This window comes from Dromiciops gliroides, chromosome 4 (assembly GCF_019393635.1).
Source record: "Dromiciops gliroides isolate mDroGli1 chromosome 4, mDroGli1.pri, whole genome shotgun sequence".
Classification (NCBI taxonomy): Eukaryota; Metazoa; Chordata; class Mammalia; order Microbiotheria; family Microbiotheriidae; genus Dromiciops; species Dromiciops gliroides.
The window spans coordinates 102563224-102586956 of record NC_057864.1 but is presented as its reverse complement, the minus strand read 5'-3'; the positions used below and the strand labels follow the sequence as shown (position 1 = coordinate 102586956).

Sequence of the window (23733 nt, the reverse complement as noted above, 5' to 3'; positions counted from 1 at the left end):
TGTGAAGGAATACTATTGTGCCATAAGAAATGATGAAAGGAGGGGCAGCTAGGTGGCACAGTGGATAAAATACCGGCCCTGGATTCAGGAGGAGCTGAGTTCAAATCTGGCCTCAGACACTTGACACTTACTAGCTATGTGACCCTGGGCAAGTCACTCAACCCTCATTGCCTCGCAAAAAAAGAAAAAAAAGAAAGAAAGAAATGATGAAAGGAATGGTTTCAGAAAAACTTGAGAAGACTGATATGAACTGATGCAGAGTGAAGTAAACAGAGCCAGGAGAACAAATTAATTATACAATAACAATGATAATGCAAACACACACAACTTTAAAGACTTAGGAAATCTAATCACAATTCTAGATGACCAATGAGACATGGTCACCTCCCAATAGAGGTGAAGGACTCAAAGTTCAGAATAAGACAATCTCAAGCTTTTTCTGTGTCCATGTCTGTCTCTCTGTCATCAGGTTATTTGCCCTACTTTACTCTTTCAGTACCTTTCCTTTTCTCCAGAATCATCAATCTCATGTTCTTTCAGTACCTAATTAAGTAGTCATGTAATGACTTGAATTCAAAGGGAACTAGGAGATCTCTTACTATCTTCCTATTTACTCTAGACTTCCACTACACATTACCCATTTGAATTCATTTTAGTCTAGCTAAAGGTCCTTGATTTTTAGAGTTATACTTTAAAAGAATGGATATTGGGGCAGCTAGGTGACGCAGTGGATAGAGCACCGGCCCCAGATTCAGGAGTGCCTGAGTTTAAATCCAGCCTCAGACACTTGACACTTACTAGCTGTGTGGCCCTGGGCAAGTCACTTAACCCCAATTGCCCCCCCACACCCACACACGAAAGAAAGAAAGAAAGAAAGAAAGAAAGAAAGAAAGAAAGAAAGAAAGAAAGAAAGAAAGAAAGAAAGAAAGAAAGAAAGGAAGAAAGAGTGGATATCTCCTCCCTGATATACACATAAACCTCCCTCAAAATGACTGTGACATTAGTCAAGTCAACACATAAAATCCAGAATATTTTAAAATGACTTTTCCCCATTCTCTACACAAAGTCCTTGGTGGTATAAGGGGCTAAAATTCTAGCTATACTATCTAAAATCTAATGAGTGGTCACCAATAAATTATAAGCTTTAGCAAGAGTATTTAAGTGTTTAGGTATTTATTAAAGAGCATTAGGATCGGAGAGAAAGGTAAAAATCTAACTATTTCTAAGAGACCCCATCATCCGACCCACCATGGTGAGGTCAGGAACCAAAAGAGGAAGAACCCCTCCCGCCAGCATCAGCTTCCTACTTCATGTTCTCCTCCCAGAAATGGGAGGCCCTTCAAGTTGATTGGCTGGTAGCTTTGATAAGACAGTATTCACAAGCAAAGTCACTTCCTGACACCAAGGAACTGACCACATGGCTTGCCCTCAAACACCTTCTCCTCATGGCAGAGCTTTCCTATAGTAACTCTCCAGCAGGTGGTGCCATTCCAATTGTTACAGTGGTTAGGGCTGTATGGGTTTTATCCTCAAGCTTCCATCTGTTTTCCCTGAGTACACCCCACCTAGCAAATGCTAAATTCCCACATGTCAAGGAGAAGACAGAAGGGCAAGGCTCACCTGCTCTTGCTGCTGCCTGGCTAGCTCCATCTGTTGCTGCTGTTTCTCAAACAACATGGCGGCCATATTCTTCTGCTCTGAATGAGCTGTTAGTAGCTGGTCCCTAAGAGTGGACAGCTGATGGATCATGACCAGGAGCTGAAGTTCCTTTTCTGCCAGGCTTTCTTGGGTCCCTGTTCAAACAATAAATATCTCTCATAATTCCTCACAGCACTGTCAGACTGATGGTAAACCAGACCTGGATAGACAATATGTTCCTTCTCAAAGCCAACCCTTGGATACGTGGAATCTCCTGCCTAATGTGGCAACTCAGAATTAGACCAACCTCTCCAGGTTGGTCAGAGGGCTATGACAGAATACAATTCCACAGGGAAGGAAAGGCAAATAGGAGAAGGGTGCAAATAGATATGGCTATGAGCTGGGACCCCGGCTTCATTCCCTAATAGCCCACTAGTCCTGGGGCCATTGAAAAGGGTGAGTAGCACCACTGCTTTGTCTAGACCTTGCCTCTTATTTTTGCTTTCCCCTATAATAGACATGTCTATGTGTACATGTCTAACTCCTTTTAGAGCATAAGGTCCTTGAAAACAGAGTTTTCAAGAAAGACTGCTGGATTTGGAGCCAAAAAACTTTAGTTCCAGTTCTGTCTCTTCTACTTAACTATCTATGTGACCTTGGATAAGTCACTTAATTTCTCTGAGCCTTGATTTTTTCATCTATAAAATAAATGGGTTAGCCCAGACGACCTTGAAGGTCTGTTCCATCTCTAAATCTACGAGCCTATGTTATATCTAACTTTGTATCCTTGGTATGTAGCAAAATGCTTTGAAAATAGGAACTACTTAGTAAGTCTGAACTGAATTGAATCAAATTAGAGGCAGGTGAAGTAGGAGGTGGCAAAGTCACATGGCAAGTTAGTGACCTAGCATGGGCTAGAACTCAGTTCTTCCACAGGACTTTAAAGTCCTTGTGGCTGCACAATGTTGCCAATCTGTTAAAAGAATTAAGCCAGGGGCAGCTAGATGGCCCAGTAGATAAAGCACTAGCCCTGGATTCAGGAAGACCTGAGCTCAAATCCAGCCTCAGACACTTGACACTTACTAGCTGTGTGACCCAGGACAAGTCACTTAACCCTCATTGCCCCGGAAAAAAAAAGAATTAAGTCAGTCAGTCAATAAACATTTATTAAGCATTTACTATGTGCCAGGTACTGTGCTATGGAGTAAAGAGCCTAAAGTCAAGTCAGTGGGATCATTGATCTAGAGCTGAAAGGAACTCTATAGGGCTTGTCTAGTTCAAGGCTTCTTAAACTTTTTCCACTCATGACCCCTTTTCGCCTGAGAAATTTTTATGTGACCTGGGCATATAGGTAAAAAAAAAAATAGGTATACATGACCTTTTACTGTTGCCAAATTTTTCGTGACTCCCACATTCAGTTACATGACCCCATCTGGGGTGATGACCCAACAGTTCAGGAAGCTAGGGTCTAGTCCAACCCCTTATTTTATAGATGAAGAAACTGAGGACCATAGGGTACAAGGTAATGAGTGGTAGAATCCAGAATTTGAACACAGGTTCTCAGACTCAAAATCCACTGCTGCTTTCCCTGTAGCACACCTCATGCAAGTCTTCTACCAGGACATACCCCTTTGGGTGCAGGACATAGGTCTATGAAGGGGTCACCACTGGTGATGACTGCTATAAATAGTGTACTTGCAATGGCACAGACTAGGTCAGAGTAGTCCCATGAAAGAACCCACCATCAATGTCCTCCCCACCCAGACATTAGAATCTAGGTAGGAGCCTAGACGGAGCTTGCTCTCATGCTCCTCCTCTGCCACATACACACCCCCCTTCTCTTTATCCTCTCCCTGTCCACTAGGTACTTGCCTATTGTCTACAAACATGCCCACATCACCACCATCCTCCAAAGACACTCACTCAATCTATCCATCTCCACTAAGTATTGCCACATCTCTCTCCACCTTTTTGTGGTTAAACTCCTTGAAAAGGCCCTCAACAGTCAATGTCTCCAGTTCTTTTTTTCTTAACTTTTCTTAATGCTTGACAGGCTGGCTTCCAACCTCTTCGTCCAACTGAAACTGCTCTCTCCAAAGTGGCAAATGATTTCTTCAATCACCTAATACGATGGCCTTTTCTCAGTCCTGATATCTCTTTTCTCTAGGTTTTTATGACACTGCTCTCTACTGATTCTTCTCTTACCTCTCTGAGCATTCCTCAGTCTCCCTTACTGGATCTCTGTCCAGGTCATGCCTACTAACCATAGATGTCCCACTCAGCTTTGTCCTGGGTGCTCTTCTCCCCCTCTCTTTTTTCACTTTATCAATCCCAAGGATTTAATTCTCATCTCTCTGCTGATGATTCTCAGATCCATTTTTTCACTTCCGACCTCTCTGCTGACATTCCTTTATATATGTTTGTGCTAATTTTTAAACTTTTTATTATTTATTTACATTTGACATCCTTTTGTTTTTAAATTTGAACTTCCAAATTTCCTCTCTGACCCACTGAGAAGACAAGCAATAGGATATCAATTATACATGTGAAATCACACAAAACAAATTTCCATATTAGCCATAGCACAAATACTGATATTCAGTCTCACATCTCCAATTGCCTGTTAGACATCTTGAACTGGATGTCTTGTAGACATCTTTTTTTTTTTTTTTTTTGGCGGGGCAATGGGGGTTAAGTGACTTGCCCAGGGTCACACAGCTAGTAAGTGTCAAGTGTCTGAGGCGGGATTTGAACTCAGGTACTCCTGAATCCAGGGCCGGTGCTTTATCCACTGTGCCATCTAGCTGCCCCCTCTTGTAGACATCTTAAACTCAACCTGTTCAAAACTGAACTTATTATCTTTCCCTCCAAATCTTCCCTTCTTTCTGAATTTCCCTGTTACTATGGAGAGTATCACCATCCTCCCATTCGCCCAGACAGTCATCCTCACCTCCTCATTCTCTTTCACCTTCCATATCCAAACTATTTCCCAAGGCCTCTATAACATTTCTTGCATATGACCCCTTCTCTCCTCTGGTACTGCTACCATGATGCTTATCACCTCATGCCTGGACTTATGCAATACCCTGCTGCTTGGTCTGCATCTTCACTGGCAATCCCTACCTAGAATGCCATTTCCTTTCCTATCTCTCCCTCCAAGCTTCCCGGCTTTCTTCAAGTCCCTCCCCCCCCCAAAAAAAATCCCACCTTCTACAGAAAACCTTTCCCCAAACCCCCTTATTCTAGTGCCTTCCTCTGTGGATTATTTCTAATTTATTTGCATATTGCCTCCCCCATTAGACTGGTGGGCATAACGGAGTTTCTTGAAAACAGACTATCTTTTGCCTTTCTTTGTATCCCTAGCACACAGTAGACACTGCATAGATATTTGACTGAATGACTCTGGGCATTCCTCCAGGTCTCATCATTCCTCCTGCTGCTAAGTCAGAATCTTTAGGTCCTTCAGCATCATAACTTCCATTCTGGCCAAACAACTCTGGAACACGGCATAAACGCTCAGCCTTATGCCCACAATAACCATCTCTTCCAAGGTATAGTATCCTCACCTTTGACATCTTTGGTTTCCACAGTGCTCCTTCCCAGAAGCCTCTCTCTCCAGTCACTGGACAGAAGCTTCTCAATGGTGGGCATAACTGAAAGATACCAATAGATGAGAAACAAACTTTCCCAACAGCTCCCATTACGATACCTGGGCACCCTGAGAAACCACTTCTGCCCTTGATGGGACCGTACCTTCTTTCAAATTCCGATTGAAATCCAGCTTTTCTTGGCTCCCAGTGGCTGGCTCGGGCCCTGATCTCTTAGGTTCTGGGGGGCCATCACTCCTTGGGGATCCGCAGTCCTAAAACGCAACCCATCCCACATTGTCGTCATGTGGCCAATTGTCACACTGACATAGACATACTGCCAGAGAGAAGATGAGACTTCAACAAAGGCAGAGGGGTTGGGGGGAGAAGAAAGGAGGCTGAACTTCAGATAATCTGGGTTGTAACAACTACTACATATGCCTTTCTTACCTGGGATCTCCAAGCTCCCTAATCTCCACTCTACACTTTAGATAAAGTCAAAGACACTTCATTCAGTTCATAAAGCAATCACAGGGAGAAACACCAACCGTTTCCTTTGTCATTCAGGTGGGCTCTGCTTTTAAAGTAACTGAGAGAAAAAAAGCTAAAGAAATACAGGCAGAGAAAAGAACAAGGTTTTCCATTTTCAGTTCTGCTTTCACAGTATTTAACAAAAGGGAATGATGGTAACACGGACACAGCCTCAGGAAGACCTGGCCAGTGGTTCTGGTTTATCAAGAAGCCAGGTCACATCCATAATCCTCTTTCTGTTATAAAGAATCATGGGTCTAGAGTTAGAAGGGCCTTCCTTTCATTTTTTTTTTTTTTTAGTGAGGCAATTGGGGTTAAGTGACTTGCCCAGGGTCACACAGCTAGTAAGTGTTAAGTGTCTGAGGCTGGATTTGAACTCAGGTACTCCTGAAAACAGGTCTGGTGCTCTATCTACTTTGCCACCTAGCTGCCCCCTTCCTTTCATTTTTAAAAGGAAGAAACTAAGATCTAGGGAGATTAGGTGATTTGTCCAAGGCTACAGAGGGAGTAAGCATCAGAGGTGAGATTTGAATCCAGGCCCTGTCTCTAGCACTAGCACTCTTTCCCCTGTAACATACAACTCCTGGGAAATTTAAGAGACCTGAGTGTTGGTAGGTTACCACCTCTGACCATCCTGCTCTCACAGGGCACAGATTATTGCTGCCTTCACAGCCTGGAGGCTCTCTCTGCCACTTATACCCTTTCAATGCAGCCAGGCCAGTCTATTCACCATCCCCTTCTATATGCCATATGTTGGCTCTCACTGTTCTCCCCTTAGAAACAGCCCCCCCACCCCCTTCTTCTTGACAATTATCTGAGTCCAGCCCAGCCTTCCGAGCCCTCCTTGGAATCTTCCCTTCTTCCATGAAGCCTTCTCTGACCATACCAGCCTATGAGGGTCTCTCTCTCCTCCCACCTCTCACAGCAGTTATTGTCTACACTCTTCATCTGACTCTTTAATTATAAGCCTCCTGACATCTTTTGAATACAATCATAGAATATTTTAGAGCTGGAAGGAACCTTAGAGAGCTTCTAGTCCATCCCCCTCATTTCACAGAGAAAGAAATTGTATTGTTGTCTTGTGTGGTTATTTAACTCTTGGGTGTGTAATAAGACTGATTTCCAAGAGTCACATGGGAAAGGAGTCTCTTTACTACACAGCTCATTAAATATTCACATGTACCTGTCTTGTTTCTCTAACCAGACTATGACATAAGAAAGAAGGCAGCATGATACAGTGGAAAGAAGGTCGGCTCTGCAGTCAGAGGGCCTGGGTTCAAATCCTGCATGACTTTGGGTCTTAAGCTCTCTGTGTTCTCATCTGTTGAAAGTAGAAGTTGGATCGCATGGCCTGAAGTCCCTCTAGCTTTGGTTCCAGGGCACCACGAAGCACTGACCACATGCTAAGAAGTGTATTTGGTGGTGGTGGGGGGGTGTTTGCAGGGCAATGAGGGTTAAGTGACTTGCCCAAGGTCACACAGCTAGTAAGTGTCAAGTGTCTGAGGCCAGATTTGAACTCAGGTCCTCCTGAATCCAGGGCCAGTGTTTTATCCACTGTGCCATCTAGCTGCCCCCAAAAGTGTATTTCATGTCCTAGTTTCTTACAGTGCCTGGTAAAGCAAGTGTGCTCTGAGGGAATGAAGAAATGCCATGTCTCTGCTGGGGATGTGACCATAAAAAGCAATAATCACAATTCACATTTATGTAAGTACTTTAAGGTTTACAACTTCCTAGGAAGCCTATGAAGTAGGAATTATAAATGTTATTATATCCATTTTATAGACTAGCTTTTCTTAATTCTGTACAGTGAAGTCAAAAACTCTGGGCCAAGACCAAACCCAGGAAGAGGCAGTGGGTTGTGATGCAAAAAACACTGGATATATACTTGATCTGGGTTCAAGTCTCAGCTCTGCAATTTCCCGAGTGACCTAGAGTAACCTACCTCAGTTCTCTGGGCCTCAAGTTTTCTAATGTGTGAAATGATGGGGCTGGGTCTCTAATGTCCCTTTCTAGCTATGAACTCAAGTCCTACCACCTAAAGACAGCCACCTCTATGTGAATGATGAGATGTTTGTCAAAGTAGGTGAGTGAGTACCATTGCCCTGCCCTGTGATTCCAGTTGAGCATGATGCTCTAAAGATAGAAAGAGGGAAACTGAGGCTGGGGCAATCTAAGGATAATCAAGTCACCTGGGGTGGGCCACTAGAGTCAGCTCCATCCTGGGGGGCCCGGGCCGGGTCTCCAGTCAAGGGCTCCACAGCAGGGGCTGACACCTGCTGGCCAGCTGGGGCCTCCTGGCATATCTCCTTCTTTTCTTCAGCTTTGACAGTACAGTTCACCATGGTCCCAATGCCATCGAGTGCCAGCTGGGGAGAGATGGGGCTCCTCATGGACATCCTGTCGAAGGAAAGGGAAAATCAGAGTGAGACTCGCCTAAATGTAGAAGCCCAATATCACAACTAATTTCCCCAACTTCTAATATACCACACATGGGCATCCCACAAGGGATGTCTAAATTCAGTATTCTGTACAAAAAGATGAAAAAGAGTCATCCCCTACATTCAAACTTTTCCATGTAGGGATCTCTGGGGAGGGGAAAAGAAAGGGTTAAAATAAGCATACGTGTGTATGCATGTATGTATGTGTGTGCATATGTATGTATGTGTTTGTATATATGTTGGTTGGTAGCACCAGCCACTGTGCTAAGTGTTTTACAAATATTATCTCATTTAATCCTTATAACAACCCAGTGATATAGTAACAACAATAATGGACATAATCTAACATTTATAAAGCACCTACTATGTGGCAGGTACTACACTAAGCCCTTTATAATGATTATCTCATTGGATCCTCACAACAGCCCTGGGAGATAAGGATGCTATTATTATCAACCACATTTTACAAATGAGGAAACTGAGGCAAAGAGATTTGCTCAAGGTCACACAATGGTCTGAATCTGGATTCAAACTCAAGTCTTCCTGACTCAGACCAATTACTTTATTTACTATGCACCTCCTAGCTGGTATTTCTCTTTCTGGATAAACTAGTTTATGAAAATTGAGGATAATCTTAGCTTATGACACCTCATCGACTCAATCTCCAATGCTCTGGTTTGGTTTACCAGAAAGAACACTGTAGGAGGCAGCTAGGTGGTGCAGTGGATAAAGCACCAGCCCTAGACACTTGACACTTACTAGCTGTGTGACCCTGGGCAAGTCACTTAACCCCAATTGCCTCACAAAAAAGGAAGGAAGGAAGGAAGGAAGGAAGGAAGGAAGGAAGGAAGGAAGGAAGGAAGGAAGGAAGGAAGGAAGAAAGAAAGAAAGAAAGAAAGAAAGAAAGAAAGAAAGAAAGAAAGAAAGAAAGAAAGAAAGAAAGAAAGAAAGAAAGAAAGAAAGAAAGAAAGAAAGAAAGAAAGAACACTGTAAACAAAAAATCTAGGTTGGAATTGTAATTGTAAAGCTCTTAGCAGAGTGCCTGGCACATAGTAGGCATGCTTCATAAATGCTTATCCCTTCTCTCTCCCCTTCATTAGGAAAAACAATATCAAAGGTAGGAAGGACCATCTAATCTACTACCCTCATTTTACCCATTAGGAAATTGAGGCAACAAGGAAGTCAAATGATTTGTCCAAGATTACAGAGATAAGTTACTGAAGAGATTGGACTAGAAATCTGGTTCTGTGTAGTCTTGAACAAGTCACCTACAGCCTCAGTTTCTCCATTTCTAAAATGAAGAGATTGGGTTCTAGTGTCCTCAAGACCCTTTCAGGGGGTCCTAGGAATTAAAACTATTTTATAATAATTCTGTGACATTATTTTCCTATTAAAATACTTTCTCTTTCCTAACCATTTATCTGTGTGGCATTGTATTTTCTTCCTATACTTCAACCAAAACAATGTATCACAACAGACTGAAGATAGAAACAGATAGAGAATCCAACTGTCTTCTATCAAGTCGGACATTAAAAGAGATATGTGAAAAATATGTAAAACAATGTCATTCTTTTCACTAATTCTTTTTTGTTTTAGAAAATGTATTTTATTAAAATGTTATTGATGTTTAACACATATTGGGTCTATTATTTTCAAATGAATTAATAGTTTTAAAATGATCAGTTTTGACATTAGTTACAACAAATATTGATAGATGTAGGGGCAGCTAGATTGGTGTAGTAGAGAGAACATTGGGTCTGGCATCAGGAAGACATCTCTTCAAATCTGGCTTCAGACACTAACTGTATGACCCTGGGCAAGTCACTTAACCTTGTTTGCCTCAGTTTCCTCATCTGTAAAATGAGCTGGAGAAGAAAATGGCAAATCACTCCTACCAGGAAAATCCCAAATGGGATCAGGAAGAGTCAGACATAACTGGACTGATATAACAACAAATTGATAGATCTAACTCACAAAAACAAAAGATCTTTGGGAGATCCTCAATGATTGTTTTTCCCCCTTAGAGGCAATCAGTTAAGTGACTTGCCTGGGATCACACAGCTAGTAAGTGTCTGAAACCACATTTGCACTCAAGCTCTCCAGTCAGGAGGGCCGGTGTTCTATCCACTGCATTACCTAGCTGCCCCTGATCTTAATGATTTTTGAGAATGTCAAGGGGTCCTGAGACCAAAGAGTTTTGAGAGCTGCTGGGTTAGATTCTAAGATTCCTCTAACTCCTATAAATACCATGATCCCTTCTTCCTAGGTAACATTTCTCTACCATTGGCATGAACAATGATTGGCCCTACTGGGGCAGCTTCTGTGGTAGATAGAGTGCCTTAGTTAATATGATCCTGACCCTTATTAGCTGTGTGACCTTGGGCATATCACTTAACCTCTCTGTGCTTCAGTTTCCTCATCCATAAAATGGGACAAATAATACTTGTAATACCTACCTCACCAGGTTGTTGTGATGCTCAAATAACATATTTAAATACTATGCAAAGTTCAAAACTTTGAAAGACTGTAAAGATTAGCTATAATAATGTTATGTATGCTTTCCCTGGAACTAGGTTCAAAGCCACCAATCTCCACCTCTCCCAGCCCATCAGGCAAATGCCCTCACTGCTTTCTGAGTGACTTTTCTATAGCTCCCTCCATCCAGTTAGTTAGGGGGCCACAGTAGCAGATGAGACGTGACTTCTGTTTGGCCTGTGAAGCCCTTCATAACTCAGGCCCCCACTCCCCCCTATACCTTTCTAGATTTCTCATATCCCACAGCCCCCTAAGCATGTTCCAGTCCAGTGACACCAGCCTTCTTTCCTCAGAATGACACTTCCATCTCCTGAGATGATGCCTCTTCATTGGCATCTCCCAAGTCTGGAATGCTCTCCCTCCTGTCTCCAGACAGGCTAAAATCCCACCCTGTATGGAAGCCTTTCCCAACCTCTCTTAATTGTCCTGTTTGTCCAGTATGCAATTTGTTTGTTTGTTGTCTCCCCAACTAGATCGTGAACTACTCTAGGGTAGGGACAATCTTTTTTTTTTGGCCTTTTTTTGTATTCCCAGGCTTATCACAGTACCTGGCAACTAGGAGGTGCTTAACAAATGCTTATTGACTGACCAACCTAGGCCTGCCTTCTCTGCCCATCCACAGTCCACCCCAGAGTAGCCAAAGGAGGAAAGTATGTATAACAGGATAGGTCTGGGAAGGTCTATGCCCACCTCAGGTGGGCCATGGGGGACACAGAGATGGGCAATTGCCCCCCCGCCCAGTGCTTGGGGTTCTAGATCCAGAACCAGCAGTAGTGAATGGAACCTAGAAGCCCCCAACCCGCTAACTCTTTTTTTGCCCACCCCTACCCCCCCAGGGGCCCTGAGTGACTCCAGGAAGCTGCGAGGCCTCAGCCCATCCGGCAGGAGGGGAGCCCCCGCCCCCCCAGAGCCAGCCAGCCAGCCAGGCCCCTGGGGGGGGGGGGTAGGGTAGGGTGGGGAATGGAGGGGTAGGGGAGGCCGGGGAAGGGGTGTTCTCCTGAAGCTCAGGGCAGTAATTACATAACAAACCAACCCCAGGCTCAAACTGTGAATTAATCAAACCGCTGAAAATAAAACCTTCCTCTCAGGAACTTCAGACAAAAGAAACGAAAACAACCGGGCTGGCTGGGAAATGAAAGGCAGCGGGCGCTGAATGGGGGACAAAAGGAAATCAGACAATAGGGTGTTGGACAAAAGCAATAAAGCCAGGGGAAGTGTGACAGGAGAACAATGGGGGCCTGTGTGTTTCTGATCCGAGCCTGGGGCTTTTTATCTCCAGTCCGGCCCTCCTCCAAACCCACCACTTGGCTCTCTGGGTGATTGGGTTTCCTCCTTTCTGGGGGCTGTGCCTCTGCTTTTCCCCCAGCTCTGTTCTCCCCCCACCCCCCAACCCTGGCCTGTCTCCTGCTCTCCCTCCTACCCCCTCCCAGCCAGTGGCCTCTTCCCTCTTTCCTCTGTCATGTGGAACCCAGCAGGTCCAGTTCAGAGGTGATGGGGACCCCTCCCCAACAGACAGACACACACCCCCACTTCAACCCCAAATCCCCGGCCCCTCTGTGGGAGTGCTTAGTACATGAGAAACCAGAGGAGAAGCTGTTCTTGTATTCAGTCTACAATGGGAAGAACATTTGGGGTTTGAGTCCCGATGCCACCACCAGATGACTTGGGCAAATCGCTTCCTATCCCCGGGCTTCCTCTTCAGTAAGAAAAAGGGGTCGAACCAGGCCCTTCTAGCTCTGACGTGCTGGGTTATTCTATGATTTTCAAGGGGCTCCCCTGAAGTTCCTAGGAAGGAAAGCACAGATCATCTTGGCTAGACTACTTGGGGACTCAAGGACTTTAGAATCGTAAAAGTGAAAGGGGCCGGTCCAACCCCACTAGCATTTATGAAATGCTACGTGCAAGGCAGTATGGGAGATTCTGAGCATGTGAAAATAAACACCACCTCTACCCTCAGGAAGGTTCCATTCCAGAGGAGAGGGTGCAGGGAGGACATGTAAACACATGGCCAAGTCCATGACAACAAAGAAGGGTCTGCTATGGTTATTTAACTCGGGGTGTAAGAAGACTGACTTCCAAGGGTCACACAGGAAAGGAGTCTCGTTACTGCACAGCGTTAGCTATTCACTCCTGTCTTGTTTCTCCAACCAGACCATGACACAAGAAAGAAGGCAGCATGGTAAAAAGGTCAGCTCTCCTTTGAGGTCATCTAGTCCACCCAGCTCATTTTATAAATAGACAGAACCCTACAGAGGCAAGACTTGTCCACTACCAGGTCATACAGGTTAGTGCAAAGCCAAGAATTAAATCTGAGAGTCTTAACTCTCCCCTGGCCTGGTGCTCTTTCTACCACATCACATAGGTTTGTTTTGTTTTTTGGAGTCCAGAGTAAGAGGCTGGATTTGAACTAAGGTCCTCCTGAGTCCAGGACTGGTGCTCTATCTTCTGTACCTCACATCACATGGCTTTACCTTGAGTTCTATTCACACAAGAATTTGGACCCTGGACTCCCAGAAAGATTTGGTATGCTCCCAGCCCCACTACCTAAGATGCCCTATGGGGCTGTGGTAAAGTAAGGTACAGGAGAGGGGCAAGGTGAGAGAAGGGAAATAGAATTGGATCTGAAGCAAAGAGATATGGGTCTAAGCCTTGTGTATTGCAGTTAGCCAGGTGGCACTTCTCATGTAGTACCATGTATTCCTGTTTATTTTCTTTATGTATATAGGCCCTGTGCCCCCAGACAAACAGAAGCTCTTTCAGGCCAAAGAATCTATCCTGATTTTCATTCTCTCCAACACATGGTGCAGAATTCCATCCTTGCTCAATGGAGACCTTCCACAGGCATTTTTTGGGTGAATAATCGATAGATTAGAAAGGGGAAGCTGCCTGGCATTGCCCGGCTGAGGTCACCCGAGTCAGAGGTACTATTTGACCAGGGCAGGGGATGTAGAGAAGCTAAACTGCTCAGTGTGGTTCAGTGCCCACCTGTGGGCAGGGCTGCTTGCGGATGAAGGGCTCCCGTCTCCTTCATTGTCTCAGCCCGGCTCTGAACTTGGCTGTCGTCTTCCATTCTTCATAGTGCAGGTGAGAACAGGGGACCTGGTTATACTGAAGGGTTCCTATCCTGCCTGGTTCTGATTACCAGGAGTGGAGATCTAGATATACCTGATCCGATGCTCTCCTCCCCCTTGCTTAGGACTCAGCCCCGCCAGGAAAGGAGTCCTGGGGCCTTGAGCTGGCCTTCCTTTTTGAAACTGCTGTTCCTCTCTCTTGCATGAACAATGAGAGACAGGAGCCAAGTCCTCTTGGCCCAGGGCCCTTTCAGAGGGCTGCTGGTGTGGTATAGTGCAAATAGCAAAACCTGGCATTTAGACTTGGCCCCGCTGCTGGTTCACTGGGTGACCTTGGGCAAGTCAGTAATAACCCACACTTATCTAGCCCTTTGAGCTTTGCACAGCATCTTCCTCACAACTATCCTGGGAGACCGGGGCTATGATATGTGATTATGCCCATTTTAGAGACGGGAAGACTGTGGCACAGAGTTGGTAAAGCAACTTGCCTAGGATCAAATAACATAGAAGGGTCAGGAGCGGGGGCTCCAATCTGGACCTTCTGAGTCAGAAACTGCTTTCTAGCTTTCCTCCACACTGTGCTAGGCACCCTAGTACCCAGCATGGTCTCCTCAGCCAGAGGACCTTTAAAACAACATAAGTTTGGCAGCTAGGTGGCACAGTTGGATAAAGCATTGGCCTTGGATTCAGGAAGAGCTGAGTTCAAATCCAACCTCAGACACTTGACACTTACTAGCTGTGTGACCTTGGGCAAGTCACTTAACCCTCATTGCCCCACAAAAATTAAAAAAAAATAAAAGACAACATAGGCTTGACTTTGGTTTGGATTGTACCCCTGATTTCTTGGTATAGGTAACTGCCAGTGAGACAACTCTTTGTACCAATGACACTTTTCTGCGATTTATAATCTTGGATGATGCAGGAGATAGAACCCTGGGCCTAGAGTCAGGAAGCCCTTTGTTCAAATTTGGCCTCAGACACATATTATTAGCCGTATGACCCTGGGCAAGTCACTTAACCCTGTATGCCTCAGTTTCCTCATCAGTAAAATGAGCTGGAGAAGGAAATGGCAAACCAACTCTATCTATTATCTTTGCCAAGAAAACCCTAAACTGGGTCATGAAGGGTTGGACATGACTGAAACCACTGAACAATAACAAGAGTTTTCCATAGCAACGAAGAGTTGTGACTCCCCCTCCATAGCCTTTGTATCTATCCCATATCCTGCCTTGTCATCATTGGCATAGTGCCAATAGTTGTTGACAGTAGTTGTGTGACCCTGGACAAGTCATTTAATCTTTCTCAATCTCAGTTCTCCTTATCTTTAAAACAGAGCTGATAATAACAGCACCTAGCCCCCAGGGCTGTTGTGAAAAACAAATGAGATAAGAGCCATAAAGCACTTTGCAAACCCTAAAGGGCGAAATAAATAAATGCTAGCTATAATTAAAGCTCTTTGCAAACCTTAAAACATTATTACAAATGTTAACCCCATTCCCTCAGTTTCCTCATCTCTAAGATGGGGTTAATAATAACACCCACCTCCCAGAGTTGCAATGAGGATGAAATAGGACATTTGTAATCTTCCTTAGCACAGTGCCCCCTGCATAGCTTGGACCATAGAAATGCTCATTCCTTCCTTCCCTATTGTTTTTATAGTCATTGTTTCCACCTCTTTGGTCTAATGAGGGGCTTAAAGTAATGATATCTAGAACCCTCTCACCATGGCTGCCTTTGGCAGGCTGGTGAAGCCTAGCCTACAGACCCCTTCTCAGAATAATGTTTTTAATGTATAAAATAAAATACACAGGATTACCAAGGAAGCCAGTTATACAGGAATATATTTATCTGTATCTATTCATATCTGAATATTTAAAGTTCATGGACCCCATATTAGGAATCCCTAGACCAGAAGATCTTTCTCTATTCCCTGTGGTGAACTTGAGGGGAAGGGGGAGGGCAGGACACAGAAGAGAATCAGAAAGGATGGGCAGGCCAGGAGGAGCCAAATGGATGAGGTCACACATCTCCTGGAGTACTAAGGATCTTCCAGCATTCAAAGGCTACTCAGGTCTGCACAGTCAGGACCTCCCCGTTCACTAGCAAGCTCTGAGGGCCCTACTACAAACACTTTGCTTTTATCCAAATTAAAACCCAGAGGCTCCATCCACCTTGGTCCAGGAGGTAAGAGCTAAAATAGGAGAAAAGACAAAGGGGCCCTAAGGGTGGGTGGGTGGGAAGCTCCGTAAGAAGACACATTTATCAAGCTGGAAAAGATCATAAGATCATAAATCCTATTTTTAAAACTGGAAGAGATTTTTGAGGCCATCTACTGCAATTCCTGCCTCCAAAATGGCCCTGGGATGGTTAAGATTTTTAGATCTAAAAGTCTTACAGATAAATGTTTTATATATACTTATATAGGTACCTGTAGTCTCCCCCAGGAGGGCAGCTAGGAAGTACAGTGGATAATGCCTTGCAGGAGTCAGGGGAAGACTCATTTTCCTGAATTTAAATTTGGCCTTAGACACTTCCTAGCTGTGTGACCTCGGGCAAGTCACTTCACTCTGTTTGCCTTGTTTCCTCATCTGTAAAATGAGCCGGAGAAGGAAATGGCAAACCACTCCACTATCTCGGCCAAGAAAACCCCAAATGAGGTCACAAGGAGTCAGATACAACAGAAAAACAACTAAACACAAATTGAACAATCTCCCCCAGTAGAACATAGAAATTCCTTGAGGGCTGGGACTGTTTCATTTTTGTCTTTGTACCCCTGACACCTAGAACTATGCCTCACATATGGTAGGTACTACATAAAGACTTGTTAATTGATCAACTACTTGACCACCCAGTCCAATCCCCGAATTTGGTAGTGGAGAAAGTAGGGGCCCCAAGAGTTTAATCCCTCCCTCACGTTGGCCATTAGGCTTCCCTGGCTTCTTTCAAGTCTCAACTAAAATTCACCTTTACAAGAAGCCATCCCCTTCTCCTTATCATGAATGTCCTTCTGCTGGTGTGTGTGTGTGTGTGTGTGTGTGTGTACTGTTTGCAAGTTAACCTCCCCCATTAGACTGTGAGCTCCTTGAGGGCAGTATTATTTTTTTTTTCTGGCACATAATAGGAATTTAAATATTTACTGACTGGGGTTGGCTAGGTGGAGCAGTGGATAGAGCACCGGTCCTGGATTCAGAAGGATCTGAGTTCAAATCTAACTTCGAACACTTGACACTTACTAGGTGTGTGACCCTGGGCAAGTCACTTAATCCCCCCAAATAAATAAATATTTACTGACTTGTCTTGCCTTATTAAGCATTTGTTTGCCAGGCTTTGTGCTATGTTCTGAAGATGCAAAGAGAGGAAAAACCACAAGGTCCTGTCCATCAAGAGTTTATATCGTAATGGGAGAGATGACAGGTACATGCAAGATACATGGGGGGAAGGGAAGGGGAAGGGGAAAAAAAAGACATCTACATGATAACTGTGTTATAAATTTAAAAGGAACAGCAAGTTGTACATAACAGATTTGCAGTTTCGGGTGCAATCATTTTTTAAAATTATACTGTTATGGAAATGCTTGTTTTATTCCATAAAATAAATTTTAAAAAAAGAACATTATGTATTATATATATGTGTGTGTGTGTGTGTATGTCTCTCTCTCCTTATATATATACACACACATATATACATATATATATATATATAGAGAGAGAGAGAGAGAGAGAGTGTGTGGTATAAATGGGATGTAATATCAGAAGGAAATGGCTTGTCAGTGGTCACATAGCTAATAAATGTCAGAGGTGGGATTTTAACTGAGGTCTTCAGGGTTGTCTCTTCTCTAATCCCAACCCAGAAAGTTGAAACTCCCTGTTTGAAGGCCTTGGTAGGAGAGTTCTCTTCCTCCCATACCCCAAACTCTACTTGGTCATCTATACCAATGTCTTCCTTCCTCAGGTCTAAGTTTTTACTTAGGGGTTGACCTAAATCCCTCCAGCTGTGAACCAAGCTTATTTCCTTTTATTCTAACCTCAGGATAGGCAGAAAACATCTTTGGTGTAACATCATCACTGAATAGGCTTAAGGCTCCATTATCCACTTCATCCCTTCAGACTTTCCTTCCCCAAGGACCGCAAATCCCCACTTTAAAACTCTCTTTTCCTTGAAAGCACCTTTCCCAGCCCTTCAGTCCTCCTTGTGGATCTCCCCAAAGTTGAGCTCCTTAGGGGTGCTCTCCATCTAGGAGACACAACCTGCTCCCTCCCCCAAAAGATCAGACACACATTCTAATCAGCCCATACTTCCTAGCCATCTGCTGCCTTACTTTTTTGTGACCTCAATTCACCTGTATGGGAAAGATGCCTGGCTGTCTTAATCCTGGGATTCTGACTGGTGCCCAAGGCCTGTGGGATTGTAGACTAGGAATTCCACTTGGGTCAATCCCTTTCCCAGCCTGGAAAGGAAGTAGGCTTTGGAACTCTGAGGAAAGTACTCAACAAAGGGCTGCTCACCACCATTGGCTGTTTACACAAATAGAACAAGCTGCTGGGAGGATTCTTCCCACCTCCCCTCTCTGTTGTACACCTCTATACCCTAACACCTGGCCTAGCTTCTCCCCATAGCAGGTCACTACTCACTTCATTTTCTCACCAGCAAATGCCTGGTCTGGAAAGGAAAAAAAAAATGAGCTTTCATTTCCCACCCCAATTTTTCCCCCAACCTTCACCATCACAGACATCAACACTCCTGCTTCCCTAAATGTATATAATTATAGTAGCTAACTGACCTTGGGCAAATTGCTTTACCTCGAAGAACCTCATGAGCTATCTTCACTTGTAAAATGGAGATAATAACACCTGTCCTACCTACTTCACAGGGTTTTTGGTGTGATAATATATGTGAAAGTGCTAGGTATGCCTTCAAATGCTACTAGGTGTACGCACAAGTTAGTGTTATTATAACGATCATTAAGAGTAAGAATCCTAGAAGTTTAGAAAGGGAAGGAACCTTCCTTAGCGATCATCTACTCCCAGAAGAATGCTTGTAAATGCATAAAATAAAATACAGAGGATTACAAAGAAGACTAATGACAAGGAAACAGTTTACCTGTTTGTTTCTCTGTCTATCTATCTTTAAAAACCAAGTTCCAGGGGCAGCTAGGTGGCACAGTGGATAAAGCACCAGCCCTGGATTCAGGAGAACCTGAGTTCAAATCCAGCCTCAAACACTTGACACTTACTAGCTGCGTGACCCTGGGCAAGTCACTTAACCCTCGTTGCCCCCCCACCCCAAGCAAACAAACAAAAACCTCACAAGTGTCATGGACTCCAAGTTAAGAACCCCCTGATTCTGGAACAACTGCATCATTTTGCAAAAGAGAGGAAGTGACTTGCCCAAGGTCACACAGCTAAAATTAGCAACACAGCTACTAGCACTATGGAGAGTTGGAGGGCCAGAGAGAGAGAAGTGACAGGTAAAGGTGGGAGAGACAAGGCCTTTATCAATGGAAGGACTAATTCTCTGGAGAGTTTTATTTCCTTCTCAGAAGCTCCAGAGAGCAGGAAAGCCACTGGGCAAGCAGAAATCTGTGCCCTAACAATATCCCTGAGGCGTGGGTGCCCAGAACCAGGCCTCTCTGCCACATCCTGCTATTCTTCTCCTAGGCCGCACCCTGCCACCCTTCCTGGTTCGGCTGCGATCCTATCTCTCCTGTTTATTCCGAGCTGGGCTGCCTGGATGCCGGGGACAAAAGCTTTCCTGCAAGTCTCAACCCCCAACCCCACCCCTGGCTCCTTCTACCAGACCCCAGCAGGCATGAGGGAGATCATATGCAGGGAGTGGCCCGGGCTAGCCTGCCTGTGCTCAATGGAGACAGAAGTGTCCACCTAGGGTAGGCCTGGCACCCCTTTCAGACTGCTTTCTATCATACATAGCCTGACAGAAAAACCCAATTCAGATCAGCCACAGGCTCACCTAGCCTCCAGAATCCCTCCAGGAAGAAGAGGCTGCCTTGGCACAGAGGTCCCAGTCCATTCATCCTCTAAGCCAATGGGCTGCCCACAGTCTTGGGTCACAATGAGCTCTATAACCACCTGGGCAGCCGGCCAGGAACCTGGAAGTATGACCTAGTCCCCCCCTCCCTTTCCTCCTACCCCACCTCTAAGCCCTCCTCCCGGCTCAGAGTCGCAGGAGAATGGACCCTATTTTTCCCAAATGGGAGCACACAGAGAGATAGGGAAGGGGACAGGTGCAAGGTGCCCGTGAGTTTCCCAGACCAATTGTTCCAAAAGCCCCAACTCAATTAGAGAAAAGAGAAAACTAAAACCGTCCCCACACTCACCGAATGCACCCCTTCTCTTGTCTCTCAGTCCCTTCAGCATTTAACCTCTGCTGCTTTACCTGGTAGGCACTAGTCATAATCCTGGTTTCTCTATCTTTTTGTCTCTCTTGTCTGTGTCCTGGGTGTGTTTGTATATTTTGGCATCCCTACTAGACTAGATTTTCTTTCCCTTCACTGCTCTGTCCCCTCCTTCTCCTCCCCCCTCTTCTTGTCTTGTACAGGTTTCTCTGAACCCTAAAATTAATCCCATAAGGAGGTAAATAACTGTCTTCTCCAAATGACCTCTCTTTAGGGGACATCTCGAGATACCAGTGTATCCCCCCAAAAAACTTTTTACTTAATGCACACATCTCTTACCAAGTCTCCTCGCTACCATAGATATTTGAGAAATCACTAGTTAGGGTTTTTTTAATCATCTCCAACTCAGTATTAGGGGAGAGGAGTATGAATACCTATAGAGCGCCCCCCCCCCAAAAAAGAGCACTAAGAAAATTTTAAAATACATAGAAGAAAACAAAGAAGTCCAGAAGGGGGCACAAACAAATAGGGGAATTTTGTTATTATCTTGTCAAACTTAATACATACTTAAAAATCAAACTGTGAACAAGCCAGGTCAGTCCCACAGAATACCAAGAAAGACAAGGGTAGTTTGTCCTCTGGAGATCATTAGGAATATTAGACATACATCCCTGTTTCCCAGCTAGGCTGGGTTTAGTACATTTAAAAAAAAATTGGGGGGGGAGTGGAGTAATGGCATTAAGTGACTGGCCCAGGGTCACACAGCTAGCAAGTATCAAGTGTCTAAGGCTGGATTTGAACTCAGGTCCTCCTGAATCCAAGACTGGTGCTTTATCCACTACACCACCTAGCTGCCCCTGGTACATTCTTTTTTTTGGTGGGGGGGGGGGCCAATGAGGATTAAGTGACTTGCCCAGGGTCACACAGCTAGTAAGTGTTAAGTGTCTGAGGCCAAATTTGAACTCAGGTCCTCCTGAATCCAGGGCTGGTGTTTTATCCACTGCACTACCTAGCTGCCCTTGGTACATTCTTTATGAGTACCCCTGGGGGTCTCAAGAAGGCTCACCCACCATGGAAAGCTTTGGAAAGGAGAGCACCAGCACTTCATTTGATTTCAGGAGCATCTTACCCTCAGAAACCTAGAACTGAAAGGAAAGTCAAAAGCCATCTAGTCCAGCACCCTCATGTTAATGATGAAAAATAAATGCCCAAGGAAGTTCAATGATTTACCCAAGGTTACATAGGAAATAAGTAGCAGAACCAGGATTCTAAGCTGAGACTCCTGACTCCCAAACCAGTACTCTTTCCCATATTAAATCCTACCTTCAATGACTCTCACCAGCACCATCATAGCCTCGATACCAGGGATTAGGAGCTGAGGAGGTGAAGATCCATAGATGGAGGTGAAGTTAGACTGAGAGAGGCTTTTGCTTTCCTAATCTCACTCACCTTTCATTTCTCTGGCCTCCTAAAACACTTCATGGGCAATCCAGATCTTGTCTTAGTCTTTATGTGGTCCTGCCTTGGGTCATTTTATGTGTGCCTTTTGTCCTCATTTAGATTGCAGTTTTCTTCTGAATCTCCCACTGGCCTAGTACAGTACTGGTCATATGGTAAATTCAGGGAATTGAGGAGCTGAAAGCAGCCCTGGACATTAAAGAATTATAGAATTTAACATTAGAAAGGGGGGCAGCTAGGTGGCACAGTGGATAGAGCACCGGCCCTGGAGTCAGGAGGACCTGAGTTCAAATCCGGCCTCAGACACTTAATACTTATAGCTGTGTGACCCTGGGCAAGTCACTTAACCTCAATTGCCTCACCCCCCAAAAAAAAAATTGGAAAGGATCCTAGAGAAAGTCTAGTCCAATCCTCTCATTTTACAAAGAAGGAAAATGAGACCCAGAAAGGTTTTAAATGATTTGGCCCAGAGTCATATAGTTAAGTAAACTTCTGAGCAGAGATTTGATCCCAAATCAAGTACTCTTACTGTTGATGGAACTAGGAACTGGTCCAGCTAGTCTAGAAAGCAATTTGGAAATATGCACACCCTTTGACCCACCAATATCACCACAAAGAAAAAGGATCCATAGGAACAAAAATATTTATAGCATCTCTTTTTGAATTGGCAAAGAAATGACCACCAAGGGAAACCAGTTGGAGAATTATGACATGCATGGAATGGAATATTATGGTACCATAAGAAATGACAAAGGGGATTGATGGTTTCAGAGAAACTTGGGAAGACTTGTATGAACTGAAGCAAAGTGAAGGGAATAGAAGGATCGGGGAGAATAAATTATATAGTAACAACCACATTGTAAAGGCAAACAACTCTGAAACACTTAAGAATTCTGATCAATGCAATGACTGACTAATTGTGATTCCAGAGGACAGATGATGAAGGATGTTACCCACCACCTGATAGAGAGGTGATGGACTCCAGATGTAGAATAAGGCATATCTTTGGATGGGGCCAGTGTGGAAATTTGTTTTGCTTGACAATGTATATTTGTCGTAAGGGTTTTGTTTTGTTTTTCTTTTTTCAATGGAGTGATGATGGGAAGAAGAGAAAATAAATTATTAATTTTTATAAAAGCAAACAAAAAGTAACTTTTTCCATTCTACCAAACAACCTCCTCATTCATAGGATAATCTCTATCTCTTCTTGGGGAGTGAAGGGAAAGTCAAACAGGATTGGGTAATTTACCAAGCATCGTATGGCATGGTGAAATATAAAATATCTATGAACATGGCCAACGACGTGTTGACTTATTTTGCTTGAGCAAAATTTTTTTGTTACAAGAGAGGGCATCTATTAAAGGGGGAGTGGGAGGGCAAGTTAGTGGGCAGCTATAGACATTCTAAAAAAAGAGTATCAAGAAAACATTTTTAAACTATGCAGAAGAAAACAAAAAGACATCCAGAAGGGGACGTAGATGGGACAATTTTGTTACTACCTTGTTAAAATTAATATTTAGGGGGGTAGCTAGGTGGCGCAGTGGATAAAACACCGGCCCTGGATTCAGGAGTTCCTGAGTTCAAATCCGGCCTCAGACACTTGAGACTTACTGGCTGTGTGACCCTGGGCAAGTCACTTAACCCCTATTGCCCGTAAAAAAAAAAATTAATATTTAGGGTCAGCTAGGTGGCACAGTGGATAGAGCACTGGCCCTAGATTCAGGGGGACCTGAGTTCAAATATGGCCTTAGACACTTAACAATTACTAGCTGTGTGACCCTGGGCAAGTCACTTAGCCCCAATTACCTCATCAAAAAATATATATATATATATATGTAATTTATGTTCAAACTATATGTAATAAAAATACATGATTTCACATAAAATCTTTTTTTTTATTCTTTGTACATTGAAATATTTATGTTTGTTGATGATTGTTAAATTCACAATAAAAAGTAAATCAAAAAGCAATTTTTAGTGATACTAAACTGAGAGCCAGCTCTGAAGCCCCAGCTCTGAAATCGTTATGGGCTATATGACTATGAACAAGTTTGATTTTTGTTTTCATGGCAGTTCTAAGCCAATGTGACCAATAATTAATGATAATATTGATATGGAGGACC

The 23733-nt window shown here is 44.0% G+C and overlaps 1 protein-coding gene across 2 annotated transcripts in view; it reads right to left on the bottom strand.

Annotated features, from left to right (window-relative positions):
* The window catches only part of SOX13 (SRY-box transcription factor 13), a 78607-nt gene that overhangs the window by 17408 nt on the left and 37466 nt on the right, over positions 1–23733 (bottom strand). For both annotated transcript variants that reach the window (XM_043963130.1, XM_043963131.1), the window contains exons 2-5: positions 7946–8153; positions 5392–5500; positions 5205–5291; positions 1621–1793 (exon numbers count right to left, since the gene is read on the bottom strand). In XM_043963130.1, coding sequence (XP_043819065.1) covers positions 1621–1793; positions 5205–5291; positions 5392–5500; positions 7946–8152 — 576 coding nt within the window. In that variant the 5' untranslated portion in view covers position 8153. The remainder of the gene's footprint in view (positions 1–1620; positions 1794–5204; positions 5292–5391; positions 5501–7945; positions 8154–23733) is intronic.